The sequence below is a fragment of the Salmo salar genome, chromosome ssa20 (genome assembly GCF_905237065.1).
Source record: "Salmo salar chromosome ssa20, Ssal_v3.1, whole genome shotgun sequence".
Lineage (NCBI taxonomy): Eukaryota > Metazoa > Chordata > Actinopteri > Salmoniformes > Salmonidae > Salmo > Salmo salar.
The window spans coordinates 66,723,061-66,743,619 of NC_059461.1; the positions used below are offsets into that span (position 1 = coordinate 66,723,061).

Below are 20,559 nucleotides of genomic sequence, written 5' to 3' on the forward strand. Positions count from 1 at the left end.
TGGATTAGCGGAGTGTGTTGATTAGGAAAACGAGCGTAACAGATTAGGGAATGTCTCCTTGTTAAAAACACAAAACAGCAATTTGCCTGCATCTTGTCTTTCACCAGAGCACAAAGCCAGCCAAGCCTCCTCAGCCTCTCTAACTGCTCATGGCTCACTGACCTCCATCACAGCTCATGTTCAAAAATAGGGCCAGCTTTAGTTCATCTTCCATACTAAATGATATTTCCACACTGGACCCCAGGATGATTAGCTACTGCCTTGGCAACAGCTAATGGGGATCATTTAATAAATACAAATAAACAGAAGCACATCAAATATTAGAGAAACTACAAATATTAGAGCAAAACAGTTTCCAGAGAAAAACATTTAAGCATCACAGGTATGATGTTTTTTATGATGAATTCTCCTCAGCCAGTGGAAAGGTAGCCAGGGATGACATTCTCCTCAGCCAGTGGAAAGGTAGCCAGGGATGACATTCTCCTCAGCCAGTGGAGATGTAGCCAGGGATGACATTCTCCTCAGCCAGTGGAGATGTAGCCAGGGATGACATTCTCCTCAGCCAGTGGAGATGTAGCCAGGGATGACATTCTCCTCAGCCAGTGGAGATGTAGCCAGGGATGACATTCTCCTCAGCCAGTGGAGATGTAGCCAGGGATGACATTCTCCTCAGCCAGTGGAGATGTAGCCAGGGATGACATTCTCCTCAGCCAGTGGAGATGTAGCCAGAGATGACATTCTCCTCAGCCAGTGGAGATGACATTCTCCTCAGCCAGTGGAGATGACATTCTCCTCAGCCAGTGGAGATGACATTCTCCTCAGCCAGTGGAGATGACATTCTCCTCAGCCAGTGGAGATGACATTCTCCTCAGCCAGTGGAGATGACATTCTCCTCAGCCAGTGGAGATGACATTCTCCTCAGCCAGTGGAGATGACATTCTCCTCAGCCAGTGGAGATGACATTCTCCTCAGCCAGTGGAGATGACATTCTCCTCAGCCAGTGGAGATGTAGCCAGAGTTGACAGTCATACCAATAAGGCTATGCATCTCATAGATGCAGGCACTCTAACGGTAACTAACCGCAGCAATGACTGTATTGTCCTAGGTCTGCTGCCTCTGGGTAGCTGGGGCATATGTGAAGACAGTAGGGTGGTGGCTTCCCCCCTCCCCCCCAGGTTGTGGTGGGTTGAGGATAGTGTTAGAAGTGTGGATACTAGGAACAACAGGTGGAGGGAGGAAGAGCTTTAGAAGAGCCCCCCTTTATGAGCAGTAATTAGTACTGCTGCAGCTGTTAGACTGTGGCTTAAATCACTGAGGAGCTAATAGGATGGCTGGCTTTCAGGGCTTTTAAAGGCTGTTGTTGTCCACCCAAATCTCATGAATACCACCAGCCAGACTAATTAGTCAACACGCCTGCTTAAGACTATACCTATCATACTGTCATATAGAATTTACAGGAGTCTGTCTGTGTTCTGTTGATACAGTGCATTCGGAAAGTATTCAGACCCCTTGACTTTTAACAGATTTAGTTAGGTTACAGCCTTATTCTAAAATTGATAAAATTAATTGTTTTCCTCAATCTACACACAATACAGCATAATATCAAAGCGAAAACAGGTTTTTAGATTTTTTTTGCAAATGTATTAAGTAAAAAAACAGATACTTTACATAAAGTACCAGTCATTAGTTTGGACACATCTACTCATTCAAGGGTTTTTATTTATTTTTACTATTTTCTACTTTGTAGAATAATAGTGACGACATCAAAACTATGAAATAACAAATATTGATTCATGTAGTAACCAAGAAAATGTTAAACATATCACAATATATTTTAGATTCTTCAAAGTAGCCACCCTTTGCCTTGACAGCTTTGCATACTCTTGGCATTCTCTCAACCAGCTTAACCTGGAGTGCTTTTCCAACAGTCTTGAAGGAGTTCCCACATATGCTGAGCACTTGTTGGCTGCTTTTCCTTCACTCTGCAGTCCAATTCCTCCCAAACCATCTCAATTGGGTTGAGGTCGGGTGATTTGTGGAGGCCAAGTCATCTGATGCAGCACACCATCACTCTCCTTGGTCAAATAGCCCTTACACAGCCTGGAGGTGTGTTTTGGGTCATTGTCTTGTTGAAAAAGACACGGCGGTTGGAACCAAAAATCTTAAATTTGGACTCCTCAGAACAGAGGACAGATTTCCACCGATCTAATGTCCATTGCTCGTGTTTCTTGGCCCAAGCAAGTCTCTTATTCTTTTTGGTGTCCTTTAGTAGTGTTTTTTTTGCAGCAATTCGGCCATGAATGCCTGATTCACGCAGTCTTCTAAGAACAGTTGATGTTGTCTGTTACTTGAACTCTAACGCATTTATTTGGGCTGCAATTTCTGAGGCTGGTAACTCTAATGAACTTATCCTCTGCAGCAGAGGTAACTATGGGTCTCCTTTCCTGTGGTGGTCCTCATGAGAGCCGGTTTCATCATAGCGCTTGATGGTTTTTGCGACTGCACTTGAAGAAACTTTCAAAATTCTTAATTTTCAGATTGACTGACCTTCATGTCTTAAAGTAATGGACTGTCATTTCTCTTTGCTTATTTGAGGTGTTCTTGTCATAATATTTACTTGGTCTTTTACCAAATAGGGCTATCATCTGTATACTGTACCACCCCTACCTTGTCAAAACACCACAACTTAATGGCTCAAACGCATTAACCTCTATGGGCTACTCAACAGCCAGTGTAATCCCGTGGCGCGTTATTCAAATTCCCAAAAAATTGCAAAAACTTCAATTTTTCAAACATATTACTATTTTACACCATTTTAAAGATAAGACTCTCATTAATCTAACCACACTGTCCGATTTTCAAAAAGGCTTTACAACGAAAGCAAAACATTAGATTATGTCAGCAGAGTACCCAGCCAGAAATAATCAGACACCCATTTTTCAAGCTAGCATATAATGTCACATAAACCCAAACCACAGCTAAATGTAGCACTAACCTTTGATGATCTTCATCAGATGACAACCCTAGGACATTATGTTATACAATACATGCATGTTTTGTTCAATGAAGTTCATATTTATATCAAAAACCAGCTTTTTACATTCGCATGTGACTAGCATTCCCACCGAACACTGCCGGTGAATTTACTAAATTACTCACGATAAACGTTCACAAAAAGCATAACAATTATTTTAAGAATTATAGATACAGAACTCCTCTATGCACTCGATATGTCTGATTTTAAAATAGCTTTTTGGTGAAAGCACATTTTGCAATATTCTCAGTAGATAGCCCGGCATCACAGGGCTAGCTATTTAGACAGCCAGCAAGTTTAGCACTCATCAAAGTCAGATTTACTATAAGAAAAATGTTATTACCTTTGCTGTCTTCGTCAGAATGCACTCCCAGGACTTCTACTTCAATAACAAATGTTGGTTTGGTTCAAAATAATCCATAGTTATATCCAAACAGCGGCGTTTTGTTCGTGCGTTCAAGACACTATCCGAAAGGGTAAATAAGGGTGACGAGCATGGCGCAATTCCTGACAAAAAAATTCTAAATATTCCATTACCGTACTTCGAAGCATGTCAACCGCTGTTTAAAATCAATTTTTATGCAATTTTTTTCTCATAAAAAAGCGATAATATTCCGACCGGGAATCTGCGTTTAGGTAAACAGACGAAAGAAAATAAAGCATTCGGTCGACTCGGGCACGCGCCTAAGCCCATAGTACTCTGATCGGCCACTTGCCAAAAGCGATAATGTGTTTCAGCCAGAGGCTGCCTCGATATCGTTCAGCTTTTTCCCGGGCTCTGAGAGCCTATGGGAGCCGTAGGAAGTGTCACATTATTGCAAAGCTCCTCAGTCTTCAATAAAAAGAGCCAAGATGAAACACAATTTGTCAGACAGGCCACTTCCTGCATGGAATCTTCTCTGGTTTTGGCCTGCCATATGAGTTCTGTTATACTCACAGACACCATTCAAACAGTTTTAGAAACTTTAGGGTGTTTTCTATCCAAAGCCAATAATTATATGCATATTCTAGTTACTGGGCAGGAGTAGTAACCAGATTAAATCGGGTACGTTTTTTTATCCGGCCGTGTCAATACTGCCCCCTAGCCTTAACAGGTTAAGAAAATAAATTCCACAAATCAACTTTTAACAAGGCACACCTGTTAATTGAAATGCCTTCCAGGTGACTACCTCATGAAGCTGGTTGAAAGAATGGCAAGAGTGTGCAAAGCTGTCATCAAGGCAAAGGGTGTCTACTTTGAAGAAACTCAAATATATTATAATTTGATCACCTTTCTTTGGTTACTACATGATTCCTTATGTGCTATTTAATAGTTATGTCTTCACTATTATGCTACAATGTAGAAAGTAGAGATCCCTCCCAAACTTTTGACTGGTACTATATTCAGACCCTTTGCTATGAGACTTGAAATTGAGCTCCGGTGCATCCTGTTTCCATTGATCATCCTTGATGTTTCTACAATTTGATTGGAGTCCACCTGTGGTAAATTCAATTGATTGGACATCATTTGGAAAGGCTCACCCCTGTCTATATAAGGTCCCACAGTTGACAGGGCATGTCAGAGCAAAAAGCAAGACAGGATTGTGTCGAGGCACAGATCTGGGGAAGGGTACCAAAAAAATGTCTGCAGCGTTGAAGGTCCCCAACAACACAATGGCCTCCATCATTCTTAAATGGAAGAGGTTTGGAACCACCAAGACACTTCCTAGAGCTGGCCGCCTGGCCAAACCTGAGCAATCGGGGGAGAAGGGCCTTGGTCAGGGAGGTGACCAAGAACTCGACGGTTACTCTGACAGAGCTCCGGTTCCTCTATGGAGATTGTTGTCCTTCTGGATGGTTCTCCAATCTCTGCAGCACTCCACCAATCAGGCCTTTATGGTAGAGTGGCCAGACGGAAGCCACTTCTCAGAAAATACACATGTAAGCCCTCTCATAGTTTGCTAAAAAGGCACCTAAAGGACTCTGACCATTAGAAACAAGATTCTCTGGTCTGATGAAACCAAGATTTGGTTTCTTTGGCCTGAATGCCAAGCATCACATTTGGAGGAAACCTGGCACCATCCCTACGGTGAAGCATGGTGGTGGCAGCATTCTGAGGGGATGTTTTTCAGCAGCAAGGACTGGGAGACTCGTCAGGGTCGAGGGAAAGATAAACGGAGCCAAGTATACAGAGATCCTTCATGAAAACCTGCTCCAGAACGCTCAGGACCTCAGACGGCAAAGGTTCACCTTCCAACAGGACAATGACCCTAAGCACACAGCCAAGACAACGCAGGAGTGGCTTCGGAACAAGTCTCTGAATGTCCTTCAGTGTCCCAGCCAGAGCCCGGACTTGAACTCGATCGAACATCTCTGGATCTGGAGATACCTGAAATAGCTGTGCAGCGACGCTCCCAATCCAACCTGAAAGAGCTTGAGAGGATCTGAAGAGAAGAATGGGAGAAACTCCCAAAATACAGGTCTGCCTAGCTTGTAGCGTCATATCCATGAAGACTCAAGGCTGTAATCACTGCCAAAGGTGCTTCAACAAAGTACTGAGTAAAGTGTCTGTGATATTTCCATTTTTTTTTTTTTTATATATAAATTTGCCAATTTTTCTAAACTGTTTTTGCTTTGTCATTATGGACTATTGTGTCTAGATTGAGGGGAATTATTTAATCCATTTTAGAATAAGGCTGTAACGTACCTATGTGGAAAAAGTCAAGGGTTCTGAATACTTTCCGAATGCTCTGTATATCCAGGCTTTCTGCCCTAGTGTGGTGGTTTACACACACTGAATTTTTGGTTTGTTTCATTTAATATATTTCATAAAATGTAATATTCACAACTCTTGAAGTAAAAAAAAACTATGCTAGATTTGAAACAAACCTTAGTCTGTACACATGAAGTTATCTTTTGCTTGTTTTTTGTCCATCCTTCAGCTACCCTCAACCCCTCCCATCAATCCCTGAAGACCATCCAGTTTTTTTTACAAAACTGCAGATTGTAAACCTTTTTGCTAAGGGAAATATTATATTATTGCTCGATTGACTATGACTTTTACATTTACATTTAAGTCATTTAGCAGACGCTCTTATCCAGAGCGACTTACAAATTTCATATCACCCAGCAGTGCAATTTGTGGAGTTGGCTCCAGGTAAACGTTGCATTTCAGAATGGTGACATTTGGCGATCGGTTTTCTATTGCTCATTTGCATCGTTTTGTGTATCAGTTTCATAAACCATGTGCCATAGAATCGGTACAAATCGAAATCTCTCCCCAACTATTTTGCTATCAATATGGCACTATTTATCAGAATTGTCTTTAACCAATTATGGTCTTTAATGCAGGGCCAACAGACAAGTTCCTTACTTTCTCCCCCATCCAGTTGCCTCTTCCATTTGTGCAGTAATGCTGCAATTAGTTGGTTTTAATTTTGGGTAGATCAGACATTTCCACATTTTTGTTAGCTGCATGTGTGACAATTCCACCAGCCCTATTTATGATATAATTTACAAAGATTATACCGTATAATTTTTTTATTTAAAAAAAAAAATCTATTTGAGTTTAACCATAATATTTGTTGTAATATTTGTTCTGTCTTTTCTGGTGGATTAACCTGAAATTGGCAAACCAACTTTCTATGTCTTGTTTTAAAAATTGTGACAATTTGGAGAGTATTTCATTTTCAAATAACCGAAAGGGAAATGTTGTAATCTGAACAAAGGGTAAAATGCCCTTCTTGAACATGGGGTGAGACATTCTTACTAATCTGCTAGAGAACCAGTTCAGATGTAAATATATATTTTGTATGACTGAAGCCTTTAGTGAGAGGTCTAATGCTTTAATATTAAATTATTTCTGCCCTCCAAATTTATATTCTTTATATAAATAGACCCGTTTTAATTTTGTCTGGTTTGCCGTTCCAAATAAAATGTAATCTTTTTTTCGCTCATATAATTTAAAAAACAAGTTGCTAGGTGTAGGCAAGGCCATAAGCAAATAGATAAACTGGGATATGACTAAACAGTTAATCAGGTGATTTAAAAAAAAAAAATGTAATTCACAAATTTCTGCAGGTATTTGCCTTTCCATTGTAGCAAAATCTGAGCTGGATTAAAATAAAGTTTACAAATTTTTTTAATTAAAAAAATTTTTTTACTTGCTTAAATGGCTTTATGTCGAGATGTCCCTCTTCTCCTGATGTTTTTTTTTTATGAAGGAATTACATTTTTGGCTGCAGCTTGTTTCTTGGCCTCTTCTACACTACGACTCTGCCACCGGTCTCTTTAAACCCTGAAGAAGAAATGCAGACGAGATGCTTTGGACAGATGTCACGGATACTACTTTACATTACATTACTCTTTTTCTTGTCGTAATCATTTACATAAAGGATTCAAGATTTTGAATAATTGAGTTGGCTTTAACAAGTGCCTAAGGATGAAGTTGTAGGCATGAGTTTACCGCTCGTCCAAGCATTCAAACGCAACGGGCTCAGGAGACCTAGAACTGCCTGAGTCCCTCTTTAACCTCAGTAGACACAGACAATGGCTGGATTAAATCAATCCCGCTGGCTCTATTAGCCATGACATGGCAGTAGCAGAGAGATGGCATTTGACCACCTCTAATCGGTTTACTCCTACTGTACTGAGACAAAAGAACAATGACTGGCTGACCATCAGGTCACTTTATTCTAGGACCTGCCTTGGGAAGTAGGGGTGCTGAGGGTGCCCTGAAAATCAGAATCGTTTTTTATATATAACAAAATAAATCTTTTTTTCACAAAAGTAGAGCACTGGGCCTATAATAGTCCTGTAGTACACTGGGCCTATAATAGTCCTGTATTAGCTGAAAAAGCGACTTACAATTAGTGTGTTTATCTTAAGATAACTAGTAGAGACAACTACATATCACAATCGTAGCAAGTATATTTTCCCTCAATAAAGATGTTATCAGCAAAGTCAATGTTAGTAGGAAAGGGTGCCAGGACAGAGAAGAGCTCGGACTGGGCTGAGCGGGAGCTGCCTTGTGCTGCTGTACACAGCTCCCCACTCTGTCCGCTGGTTAGTGTTTTTTCATCATGAATCTTGTTCTGGAGGCAGCTCTGCAGAGTGGTCACTAGCTGGCATAGCCACAAAGTCATAAAATCATATTTTAAATGTAACCTTAACCACACTTCTAACCCTAATGCCTAAGTAACCTTAAATTAATACCAAAAATCACATTTTTGTTTTTCATGAATTTTTACAGTATAGACTATTCTGACTTTGCATCTAGCGGATATCTCTCATGTTCTGCGTCAAGGACAAGACTCTGCACTCTGTCCCTCCATCCAGTTTGACAAATCCCCCAAACTCTGCCCAACCTCGCAACCCTGTCCCCTACACCACCTTTCGAGTGCCCTTTCCAACCTCACCTTCTCCCTACGCTCTTCCCCAGTCACCGTACTCCTCCCATCCTGCCTTTTAGACTGTTCAGTGAATCTGATCACTGACTGATGTTTAGTCTGCTGGTCTAGTGGTGTCCATAGTGAACTGACTGACAAAGGCCACATGGCAATTCGGACCATTACTTTATTTTTATGAAGCCCATTATTGCCATGACTACTCTCCCATCTCCCCCCTTCAAAACATTAACAGATGGCCACTTCGACTGCACTAAAGCTGCACTCTTGCTAAACGCTAAATATTGAGATTAATGTCACTTAAAGATACAGTGGTGAATATTCTGGGGATATTCTTAATCTGTATATCCCTGAAACATGAAAGTTATGAAAATAAATGGCACTGTCCTAGAATAGGAATGTAACAGTAAAGTATGAAAAATGTATGCACTCACTACTGTAAGTCACTCTGGATAAGAGCGTCTGCTAAATTACTAAAATGTAAATTTAACAGTTATTCTAGTAGTAACAATATAGCATAATGGTTAGTCATTTAACGACACTGTTTAAACTGAGCTAAAAGAATAGTAGGAGGTGAATATGGGCACTATTTATCCTCAGGCCAGCCCAGGACATTAGGGGCCCCGTTCTCCACTCTTGTCACCGTAAGGTTGGGATAGTTCAGATTCAGGAAGTCCTAGTACTTACTCACCATCAGTGTGAATTAGGTCTGGTAGAAATACTGTGTTTTGGACTTTACCTCAGGAAGTTCCCTGGCCATCTGTCTGTCTGAGAATATCAGGAGATTCCTGTGGTGCCATCATTATTTCATAAAACTATAATAGTGTGTGAATTCTGTGAAATGACTTTTAGTATGGTAGCCTTTAAAGCCTGGGTGCAAGAGGGATCGTATTAACTTGAACAGCTTCAAAGAGTTGCTCTTGGCTGCTTGCACTGCACAGTGTTTAGGGGTAATTATTGGAGGCTACTTATCTCTGAATCGTGTTTCAAGGTACTCAAATGGCCCAGATTCTGGGACTTCCGTGTGTGTGGTTAAGGGATGAACTCATTGGCTCTATAGCCATGTCTTCTCTTCAGTTCCCTCGGCATGGCTGGGTAGTGATGGTCTCTGTGCTCCCGGTCTCGTCTCTGCACCGGCCCTTTACAGACGGAGCTCTAAAAATAATACACCACTTTCAATTAGCCTTCAGCTATCTGAAGCTTTTCAAACAAGCCGCCAGCTGAGTGGGGACTACTGAACCGACTGTTGGGAAAGGTGTGTGCTTTGACAGGTTATAGTTAATCCATCTCTCGTCTTAAGGGGGGGGATCTTTAACTGTGTTGGTCTCCTTGTTTTGGGGGTGGGTGGGATGGGAGGTCAGGGTTCCGTTAGACCCCTGAAGGGACAGATGTCCAGGCCCCGTGTGCCTCTAAATGTTCCCTTAAACTGCCCCCCTGCCTATGTACTTAACTCACCCCAGACTGTAGGTGAGCAACTCCTACTAGTTGGATGAGCTGATAGGCCTTGTGTATCTTAGATTCAGATGTGGTGGGTGTATTACAATCTGCAACAGAAAAAACTCTAGTTGGGTATGATGAAGAATTCTGACAAGCTTTTTAATGTTCTGTACAAGCCTTTACTTTTGAAACAAATGGGTAACAGAAGTCGACTTTTCTAAAAGTTTAAATGTCACGTCAATGACAGCCTAGTTTCAGTTGGGGAATTAAATGTGCTTCATTATAATACAGACGAAATGCCTCCAAATGATCAAAAGTAGAGCTACTGCTGCTTTTGAACAGGCAGCGACTTCAGGCAGGCAGAGAGTGTGTGACAGATTGTCTCATATTGATGGGCTGGCGAGAGGGAGGGGGAGATCGACAGATGACCACTTCAATCCTGACAGCGGATCTGAAACGCAGCCGGCTCAGCGAAGGCTCAGCCACCATTTGTCAGCTTCTCAGAGATGGGAATATTCATAGCAACACGTTTCCCAAGATAATTGCAGCCCTTACAAATTAAGACAGAAGGGAGACACTCTATACGCTCTAGATGGCTGTGATAAACTAAACGAGATGGTAGTCAGTCAGTCACTGTGGTTGTGAAATATAAATGCCATGTTAAAAGACACAAATAGCTGCTGTGTTGAGGAGGGATCTGTCAAACACGTCAGGGGATAAGTGATGGGGTAGTGTGGCTTAGCTGGAGAGATGCACAGTTGGTAGACAGGTGACGAGTTCACTGTGTTTAGAGATTAACTGATGTTTGAGATTGGACTAATTCACAGCATATTTGCAGTGCTAACTAATTTGATTGGGTGTTGATGCATTACTGTGTTAACAGATGGATAGTTAGGCAGGCAGATAGTCTTGGTCTGATTCTTTACTTTGTAAAATGCCAACCTGAAATATTTATAAAAGTACAAGAAGAGATATTGATTATTCTGAAGTAGTATGTGTGTGTGAGAGAGAATTTAAGGCTGGAGTAGTAGTGCTGCACAGGTTACCTGAGGCTGCCAAGTCAAGCATCTCATCCTGTCTTCATTTGCAGAGAAAAGGCTGCTAACCTCACTGTGTGACAGTGACAAAGATCACGTCCCTTTTTTAGTTTTGTCGTTCGTTGTGTCAAACTGTCATATTTGTAGCGTAGCACCCCATATTATCGGCACATTCAACAGTGTTTAAGAAATATATTACCTTCAACCGTGTTATCTTGTGATCAAGCCATCAATGTTTTGTGATTTGGTGTCGTAAAAATGTTAGCTAACGGGTTAGCAATTAGCATGTTTGACATTTCAGTGGAAATACTACTACTATTAGCTTTTTGATGAGCGGTTTAGCAAAAAAAAGACGGCCCGTATTATCGGCATACGGTCTCCAGTTATTGGCCACCGTATCTTGTAATTGTACAAAGTTGTATCTGTTTTAAATTTTATTTTACAGATTTAATCTTATGTTTTGAGAAAGTATATAACGGCTTAATACTAACATATGAGTATGAATACTTTTGTTAAAAAGTTGGATATTGAATGATTGGTCTGTCGTGCAGTCGAATTTTACAATATTCTGTGTGTGTGTGTGTGTACTCACTCTCTGCAATGAAAATCGGTGGTCAGCTAGCTAGAAGGGAGTCTTTAGTCGCAAAACGTACAGTTATTTTCCAGGCCATTTAAATGTTGAGGTTGACGTGATTTAATCTTCCAAACGCTAGAGTGTCTGAAGTTTGGGGGTGTCCGATGTTGGGGGGAAATTAGCTAGTGCAGCGATGTGTATTATCCTAGTTTCCCGTATGAGACAGAAGCATTGCATTAATGTGTGATGCCATTTTTCCCTCTGACACGTTACATTTTTTATGTATTTGTTTACTCTGTGTTGGACTAAGATATGAATTATTCATCCACTTTGGCAGCAGAGACTGCAGAATAGGATGTGGCATAGGAAACATCAAAACACTGCACAGCAAGGAAGTTGCCAGGGATTTGAACTGTCATGTGCAAGCACAAAACACAATGTACTGTATTGCTCTCACCCAATCAGCTCGTTTTCCTCTCATCTAACCTTCAAACAGAAACTCTACATATAAAATATGCTCGAATTGATTTCAAGGGCAATATTTGACATTGCACTTGTGATGACATTGACAGAATACCGCATTGGAGACGGATGTGTGCTCCAATTCTGATGTATATATCTCATATACAGTAGTTTGCCTTTGAAAGACAACATTCTTAATAACATGCATGTAATCTATTAATAGATAATAACGATCAGCTATATTCTGTAGTTTGAGTCAATTATTTTCTGTTTTCCCTACCTGGTAAAATAATGGTAATATGAATAGATAGACTAAACCATGCCAATGCTCTCCTCTCCCAAGTCCTGAGGGATGACTTCCGCCAGGCCCCCAGTGATGTGGTGGTGGCAGCCGGTGAGCCAGCGGTCCTGGAGTGTGTTCCCCCCCGCGGTCACCCTGAGCCCACCGTCTCCTGGAAGAGGAACAACGCCCGCGTCAGCAACAAGGATGACCGCATCTCTGTGAGTCTCGCCTATATGACCCCTGAACTAGGACCCCTAGTTACAGCATCAAGCTCATTAGAGTTTACATACACAAGTTCCAACCCAAAGCTCACTGAATCAGTGCAGTTCAATCCCAAGTCAACCCAAACTGATTCAAAGGACATTAATATAATGAATGATGCATGTTGATGATGGTGGAATCATTAATGATGCATGTTGATGATGGTGGAATCATTAATGATGCTGTCTATGCATTTGTAGTGCTGATGTCAAATGGAAGTACTGCCTCTCCTCTGAAAAGACCAAAGGCTAATACATGGCCTGATATGATGACCTGTCATCACTGTCTTGTTTTTCAGATGCGTGGGGGGAAGCTGATGATCTCCCACACCAGGAAGAGTGATGCTGGCATGTATGTGTGTGTGGGCACCAATGTGGTGGGAGAGAGGGACAGTGATCCTGCTGAGTTGGTGGTGTATGGTGAGTCGTGTGTGTGTGTGTGTGTGTGTGTGTGCACGTGTCTTCGTGTGTAACTCTGGGTCTCTCTTTGCAGAGCGTCCTGTGCTGATGCGGAGGCCGGTGAACCAGGTGGTGATGGAGGAAGAGACCATTGACTTCCTGTGTGAGGTACATGGAGACCCCGCTCCCACAGTACGCTGGCGCCGAGAGCAGGCAGAGCTCCCCCGCGGGAGGTGAGGACACATTGACAGACAGGTCTACTCACTAATAGAAAAATAAACTGATTGAATTGCATCTAAAGAGCGACAAAACACTCAGCGATACATTGATTTATGGAGTCCTGAAGGTACAGAATGAGGGAAGTCCATTCACCAGGGGTGCACAGATAGGGTTCTACCTGTGTAGAGCTCGTGTCCCTTTGCCCTTCCAGTCTCCAAAGTGCCCTTTTGGGTGGTGATATAATTTCCCTCAAAATTGATTTCTTGTATAATATTGTTTCATTGTTGTTCTGTAACCACTGCCTGCAAGTAGTCGTGATGTCATCAAGTTCGCTAATCCCATAACCCACTCCGTCCACTGCTGCCCTGTACGGAGCTCACGCCCGCCCAGTATCCAAACATGCATGGCTTGAGAGATGCGGTCACTGCTAGAGTGTGTGTGTGTAGCTCGATACCTAGTTTAAATATCACATACTGTCACAGTAGCATAACATTTAATTTAACACCCGCTTTAGCCTACATCATCAAAAATATTCACTCTGGTTGGCTGATACACACAGCAGAGAGAGGCAGAAAGACATAGAGAGGAGACGCTGCATCAACGAACCCTCCAACCCAAACTCACCCGTTTTTTTTCAGTCAGAGTTGCACATGTGTCAGGGCAGCAGCAACACAGGCAAGCTAACCACCATATACTAAAATATCCACACAAGCCACTAGTCAGCCAGCCATATATCATGAGTTAGAAGATTATGAATATTATATTATGTAGTTAGTTATTATTTTATACAAGCATTGAAAATAAATCATAATCAGTCAAATAAATCTCACTAGCTAACTAGCAGATTTACATCAATCATCAATTTGAATGATCAATTGATAGCCCACCCTCTTTTTTGATGTCAGTCATGTGTTTAGGAGGCACTGTAGCTAGCTTGCTTACAATTTATGATGAGTGAATGTGTTGCAGAAATAAATAGGGGGATGCTCTTCTAAGTGTGTGTGGGGGGGGTAATACATTGATTGATGGAGTGCTGGAAGTACAGATAGACTGACGTAATTAGGGAAGCCCATTCACCAGGGATGCATATGCGATTAAAGTATGTGACCTAGAAAGCACAGCTACAGTAATTACTCATTAATTCATGCCTTCCATTCCCTCAGCCAATACAAATTCATGAATGGGAGGCCAGTGAGAAATCATTAGTTAACATGTACAGTAACAGTCAAAAGTTTGGACAAGCCTACTCATTCAAGGGTTTTTATTTTATTTTGACTATTTTCTACATTGTAGAATAATCATGAAGACATCAAAACTATGAAATAACACATATGGAATCATGTAGTAACCCCAAAATATATTTTAGATTCTTCAAAGTAGCCACCGTTTGCCTTGATGACAGCTTTGCACACTCTTGTCATTCTCTCAACCAGCTGGAATAATTTTCCAACAGTCTTGAAGAAGTTCCCACATATGTTGAGCACTTGTTGGATGCTTTACCTTCACTCTGCGGTCCAACTCATTCCAAACCATCTCATTTGGGTTGTGGTCGGGTGATTTGTGGAGGCCAGGTCATCTGATGCAGCACTCCATCACTCTCCTCCTTGGTCAAATAGCCTTTACACAGCCTGGAGGTGTGATGGGTCATTGTCCTTTTGAAATAGGAGTCCCACTAAGCGCAAACCAGATGGGATGGCATATCGCTGCAGAATGTTGTGGTAGCCATGCTGGTTAAGTGTGTCTTGAATTCTAAATAATTCACCAACATTGTCACCAGCAAAACACCATCACACCTCCTCCATGCTTCACAGTGGGAACCACACATGCGGAGATCATCCGAACACCTACTCTGCGTCTCACAAAGACACGGCGGTTGGAACCAAAAATCTCACATTTCTACTCATCAGACCAAAGGACAGATTTCCACTGGTCTAATGTCCATTTGCTCGTGTTTCTTGGCCCAAGCAAGTCTCTTCTTGTTTTTGTCCTTTAGTAGTGGTTTCTTTGAAACAATTTGACCATGAAGGTCTGATTCACGCAGTCTCCTCTGAACAGTTGATGTTGAGATGTGTCTAACTTGAACTCTGTAGCATTTATTTGGGCTGCAATTTCTGAGGCTGGTAACTCTAATGAACTTATCCTCTGCAGCAGAGGTAACTCTGGGTCTTCCTTTCCTGTGGTGGTCCTCATGAGAGCCAGTTTCATCATAGCGCTTGATGGTTTTTGCGACTGCGCTTAAAGAAACGTTTCAAATTTCTTAATTTTCCACATTGACTGACCTTCATGTCTTAAAGTAATGATCAACTTTCCATTCTCTTGCCATATTATGGACTTGGTCTTTTACCAACTACCACCCCTACTTAGTCACAACACAACTGACTGGCTCAAACGCATTAAAGAAGGAAAGACATTTCTCAAATAAATGTTTAGCAAGGCACACCTATTAACTGAAATGCATTCCAGGTGACTTTTTTATTTTATTTCACCTTTATTTAACCAGGTAAGCTAGTTGAGAACATGTTCTCATTTACAACTGCGACCTGGCCAAGATAAAGCAATGCAGTGCGACAGAAACAACAACACGGAGTTACATGGAATAAACAAGCGTACAGTCAATAACACAATAGGGGGGAAAAGAAAGTCTATATACAGTGTGTGCAAATGGCATGAGGAGGTATGGCAATAATTAGGCCATAGTAGCAAAGTAATTACAATTTAGCAGATTAACACTGGAGTGATAGATGAGCAGATGATGGTGTGTAAGTAGTGATACTGGTGTGCAAAAGAGCAGCAAAGTAAATAAAAACAATATGAGGATGAGGTAGGTAGATTGGGTGGGCGATTTACAGATGGATTTATCGGTGGTGACCGTGTCGCCTAGCCTCAGTGCAGTGGGCAGCTGGGAGGAGGTGCTCTTGTTGTCCATGGACTTACAGTGTCCCAAAACGTTTTGGAGTTAGAGCTACAGGATGCAAATTTCTGTTTGAAAAAGCTAGCCTTTGCTTTCCTGACTGACTGTGTGTATTGGTTCCTGACTTCCCTGAACAGTTGCATATTGCGGGGACTATTCGATGCTATTGCAGTCCGCCACAGGATGTTTTTGTGCTGGTCAAGGGCAGTCGGGTCTGGAGTGAACCAAAGGCTATATCTGTTCTTAGTCCTACATTTTTTGAAAGGGGCATGCTTATTTAAGATGGTGAGAAATTACTTTTAAAGAACGACCAGGCATCCTCGACTGACGTGATGAGGTAAATAACCTTCCAGGATACCTGGGCCAGGTCGATTAGAAAGGCCTGCTCGCAGAAGTGTTTTAGGGAGCATTTGACAGTTATGAGGGGTGGTCGTTTGACCGCGGATGCAGGCAATGAGGCAGTGATCGCTGAGATCCTGATTTGAAAACAGCAGAGGTGTATTTGGAGGGCAAGTTGGTCAGGATAATGTCTATGAGGGTGCCCATGTTTACGGATTTAGGGTTGTACCTGGTGGTTTCCTTGACTCTCTCAACCATGAAGCTGGTTGAGAATGCCAAGAGTATGCAAACCTGTCATCAAGGCAAAGGGTTGCTGCTTTGAAGAATCTCAAATATAAAATATATTTTTATATGTTTAACACTTTTTTTGGTTACTATGTGATTTCATGTGTTATTTCATAGTTTTGATGTCTTCACTATTATTCTACAATGTAGAAAATAGTAAAAATAAAGAAAAACCCTTGAATGAGTAGGTGTGTCCAAACTCTTGACTGGTAATGTTCCTCCTGTGACTCTGCAATTTGACAGTATTTCAATATTATTATGATTATACTGTAAATACGGGGAGTGGGGATGTGACTCACTCTGCCCATTCTGATTGGCTGTTTGACTCGAACACGGTTGACTTGTGCATATTTCTCTGCAGATTTATTAAGTTATAGGGTTTTCATCTTTTTTATAGTTGTTTTTGATTGACAGTTTCAGATTACTTCATGCAGTTCCATTTTGATGGGTCAGAGGGTCAGGTACATTCAAGGTCACTTTTACATAGTTCAATGGCATTGGTTGTCACACCTGGGCCATGTCCAAAATCTGTCTTGCCTACTACTTACTAAAACTACATACTGTGAACTAATCATAGTACATACTATTTAGAACGTACTGTTTAGTAAAAACAAATACGGTAAGCAATTGTTATTATTATCAACATACTGGGCTCACCTATCCTAAAAATGCCTCATCTAATGCACAATTGCGTCGATTCCCACCATTTGTTCATTTGGGTACAGCGCGTCCCCTTATCTCATTATCAGCTCTTGTCAAACACACGTGAATCTGGAATGACAATGCACTTCTTCAAAAGTGTGCAGTGAATTCTACTAGATGAAAACCCAAAAGTAGTATAACATCCTGGCATTTAAAGTATACTCGAATTCTCGACATTTCAAATACTATCAAACTTTCTATTTTCGCATACCTAAAATGCCTACGATTTAGAATGCAAGTATGGGTATTTCGACACAGCCCTGGTCTTTCTGTCTGGTTTACTTTAGGAAAAGACTTTGACTCTGTTTCAATCTCTCCCAGGTTTAGTTTATGAAAATATTTCAGAACTCTGTCTGACTTTCCTTCTCTCAATGGTTTACTTGATGAAAATACTTTTGACTCTCTGTGTGTGTCTGTCCCAGGTTTGAGATCCGCAGTGACAACAGCCTGCGTCTGACTGGGGTGAGGGAGGAGGACGAGGGAACTTATACCTGTATGTCTGAGAACAGCGTGGGCAAGACGGAGGCTTCAGCCATGCTACAGGTCCATGGTAAGAAACAAATGTTCACACACACACACTGATATACGTTCTCGAAGGCAAACTCATGCATGCAGTACAGTAGTCACACACTTACAGTGGCTTGTGAAAGTATTCACCCCCTTGGCATTTTTCCTATTTTGTTGCCTTACAACCTGGAATTAAAATAGATTTTTGGGTGGTTTGTATCATTTGATTTAAACAAGATGTCTACCACTTTGAAGATGCAAAATATTTTTATTGTGACACAAGAAATAAGACACAAAAAAACAAACTTGAGCGTGCATAACTATTCACCCCCCCCCCCTGCAAGTCTCTATAAGCTTGGCACATCTAGCCACTGGGATTTTTGCCCATTCTTCAAGGCAAAACTGCTCCAGCTCCTTCAAGTTGGATGGGTTCCGCTGATGTACAACAATCTTTAAGTCTTACCACAGATTCTCAATTGGATTGAGATCTGGGCTTTGGCTAGGTCATTCCAAAACATGTAAATGTTTCCCCTTAAACCACTTGAGTGTTGCTTTAGCAGTATGCTTAGGGTCATTGTCCTGCTGGAAGATGAACCTCCGTCCCACTCTCAAATTTCTGGAAGACTGAAACAGGTTTCCCTCAAGAATTTCCCAGTATTTAGCGCCACCCATCATTCCTTCTGACCAGTTTCCCAGTCCCTGCCGATGGAAAAACATCCCCACAGCATGATGCTGCCACCACCATGCTTCACTGTGGGGATGGTGTTCTTGGGTGATGAGAGGTGTTGGGTTTGCACCAGACATATAATTTTCCTTATTGGCCAAAAAGCTCAATTTGTCTCATCTGACCAGAGTACCTTCTTCCATATGTTTGGGGAGTCTCCTACATGCCTTTTGGCGAGCACCAAACGTGTTTGTTTATTTATTTTCTTTCTTTAAGCAATGTTTTTTTCTGGCCACTCTTCCGTAAAGCCCAGCTCTGTGGAGTGTATGGCTTAAAGTGGTCCTATGGATAGATACTCCAATCTCCGCTGTGGAGCTTTGCGGCTCCTTCAAGGTTATCTTTGGTCTCTGTTGCCTCTGTGATCAATGCCCTCCTTGCCTGGTCTGTGAGTTTTGGTGGACGGCCCTCTCTTGGGAGGTTTGTTGTGGTGCCATATTCTTTCTATTTTTTAATAATGGATTTAATGGTGCTCTGTAGGATGTTCAAAGTTTCGGATATATTTATTTTATAACCCAACCCTGATCTGTACTTCTCCACAACTTTGTTCCTGATCTGTTTGGAGAACTCCTTGGTCTTCATGGTGCCGCTTGCTTGGTGGTGCCCCTTGCTTGGTGGTGCCCCTTGCTTAATGGTGTTGCAGACTCTGGGGGCTATCAGAACAGGTGTGTGTGTGTGTGTATGTATATATATATATAACCTTCAGAAGTCACATAATTAGTTAGATTGCACACAGGTGGACTTTATTTAAGTGTCACATGAGATATATATATATATATATACTCATGTGACACTTAGATTGCACACAGGTGGACTTTATTTAACTAATTATGTGACTTCTGAAGGTAATTGGTTGCACCAGATCTTATTTAGGGGCTTCATAGCAAAGAGGGTGAATACATATACACGCACCACTTTTTATTTCTAATTTTTTTAAATGTAGAATTTTTTTAAACAAGTAATTTTTTTTCATGTCACCAATTTTGACTTTTGTGTATATCCATTACATGAAATCCAAATAAAAAATCTATTTAAATTACAGGTTGTAATGCAACAAAATAGCAAAAACGCCAAGGGGGTGAATACCTTTGCAAGGCACTGTATGTCCACTTAATTTGACAGTGGTCATGCGGAGTTGTCAGAACTCCGCATGCATCTGTGCTGTGCTCTCTTCTCTTCAACTCCACTGAAAGAAGCTTATGCTAAATCGTATGGATTACTCCCTATGACAGCTGTTTGGGAGATGGTGTGCCAGAGAGCAGGACCACTATTAATAAGACGTGCGGTGTTTGGTGGGTGTGTGTGTGTTGGCTGCAGGGGTTGACTTTATCCTCCATTTGCTTTTGTCAGTCCTGATGAAATCTCATCCAGTTTAATTTTATCCCCCACATGATGTTTCTCACTGTAGCTCCATCCATGTCGGCCCATTCTGTAAGTCACCATTCTGATTTTGTAGATTTTTTTTTCAAATTTATTTTTAAAGCTAGTGTGGCAGGGTTGCGATATTTAACGCATGCAGTATCATCAGCACCTAATGGTATAAAAGAGCCTGTAACATGACTTACTACTGGCCCGTTGCAGCACTCAGGCAGTGCAGTAAGTAAGCCTGTACTCTGACACAGTGACTTAATGTGTACCTGATTAAGGATTGCTATCAAACACACACATCTGCTGTTTTTACTCTTATTAAAGAAGTGTGTTGATATATGAGGACATAAAGTTCACACATTCACTGACATACTGTTCTGTTTGTTACCATAGAAACCCATGATTTCAAAATGGGTAATTATTCCAATGAAAATACCACTATTAATTTGATGTTTTGTTTTTTTACATTGTGAAAAACAAATCTAAATATCAAAAGGTAGAGGCAGTTCTGTTACATGTCCACTCTGATGACTATTTGAAGTGAACATAAACCACATGACTGTTAGTTTCTCTGCACGGTTCCCTGTTACATCCCCCTGCTGGCTGGTGTTAGTGTAGTGAAGTCAGTCACTTTCTG

At 41.4% G+C, this 20,559-nt stretch overlaps 1 protein-coding gene across 3 annotated transcripts in view; it reads left to right on the forward strand.

Moving 5' to 3' along the window:
* The window catches only part of LOC106581145 (roundabout homolog 2), a 78,376-nt gene that overhangs the window by 35,663 nt on the left and 22,154 nt on the right, over positions 1-20,559 (forward strand). For all 3 annotated transcript variants that reach the window (XM_014162987.2, XM_014162986.2, XM_014162985.2), the window contains exons 3-6: positions 12,272-12,429; positions 12,771-12,891; positions 12,965-13,103; positions 17,749-17,876. In XM_014162987.2, coding sequence (XP_014018462.2) covers positions 12,272-12,429; positions 12,771-12,891; positions 12,965-13,103; positions 17,749-17,876 — 546 coding nt within the window. The remainder of the gene's footprint in view (positions 1-12,271; positions 12,430-12,770; positions 12,892-12,964; positions 13,104-17,748; positions 17,877-20,559) is intronic.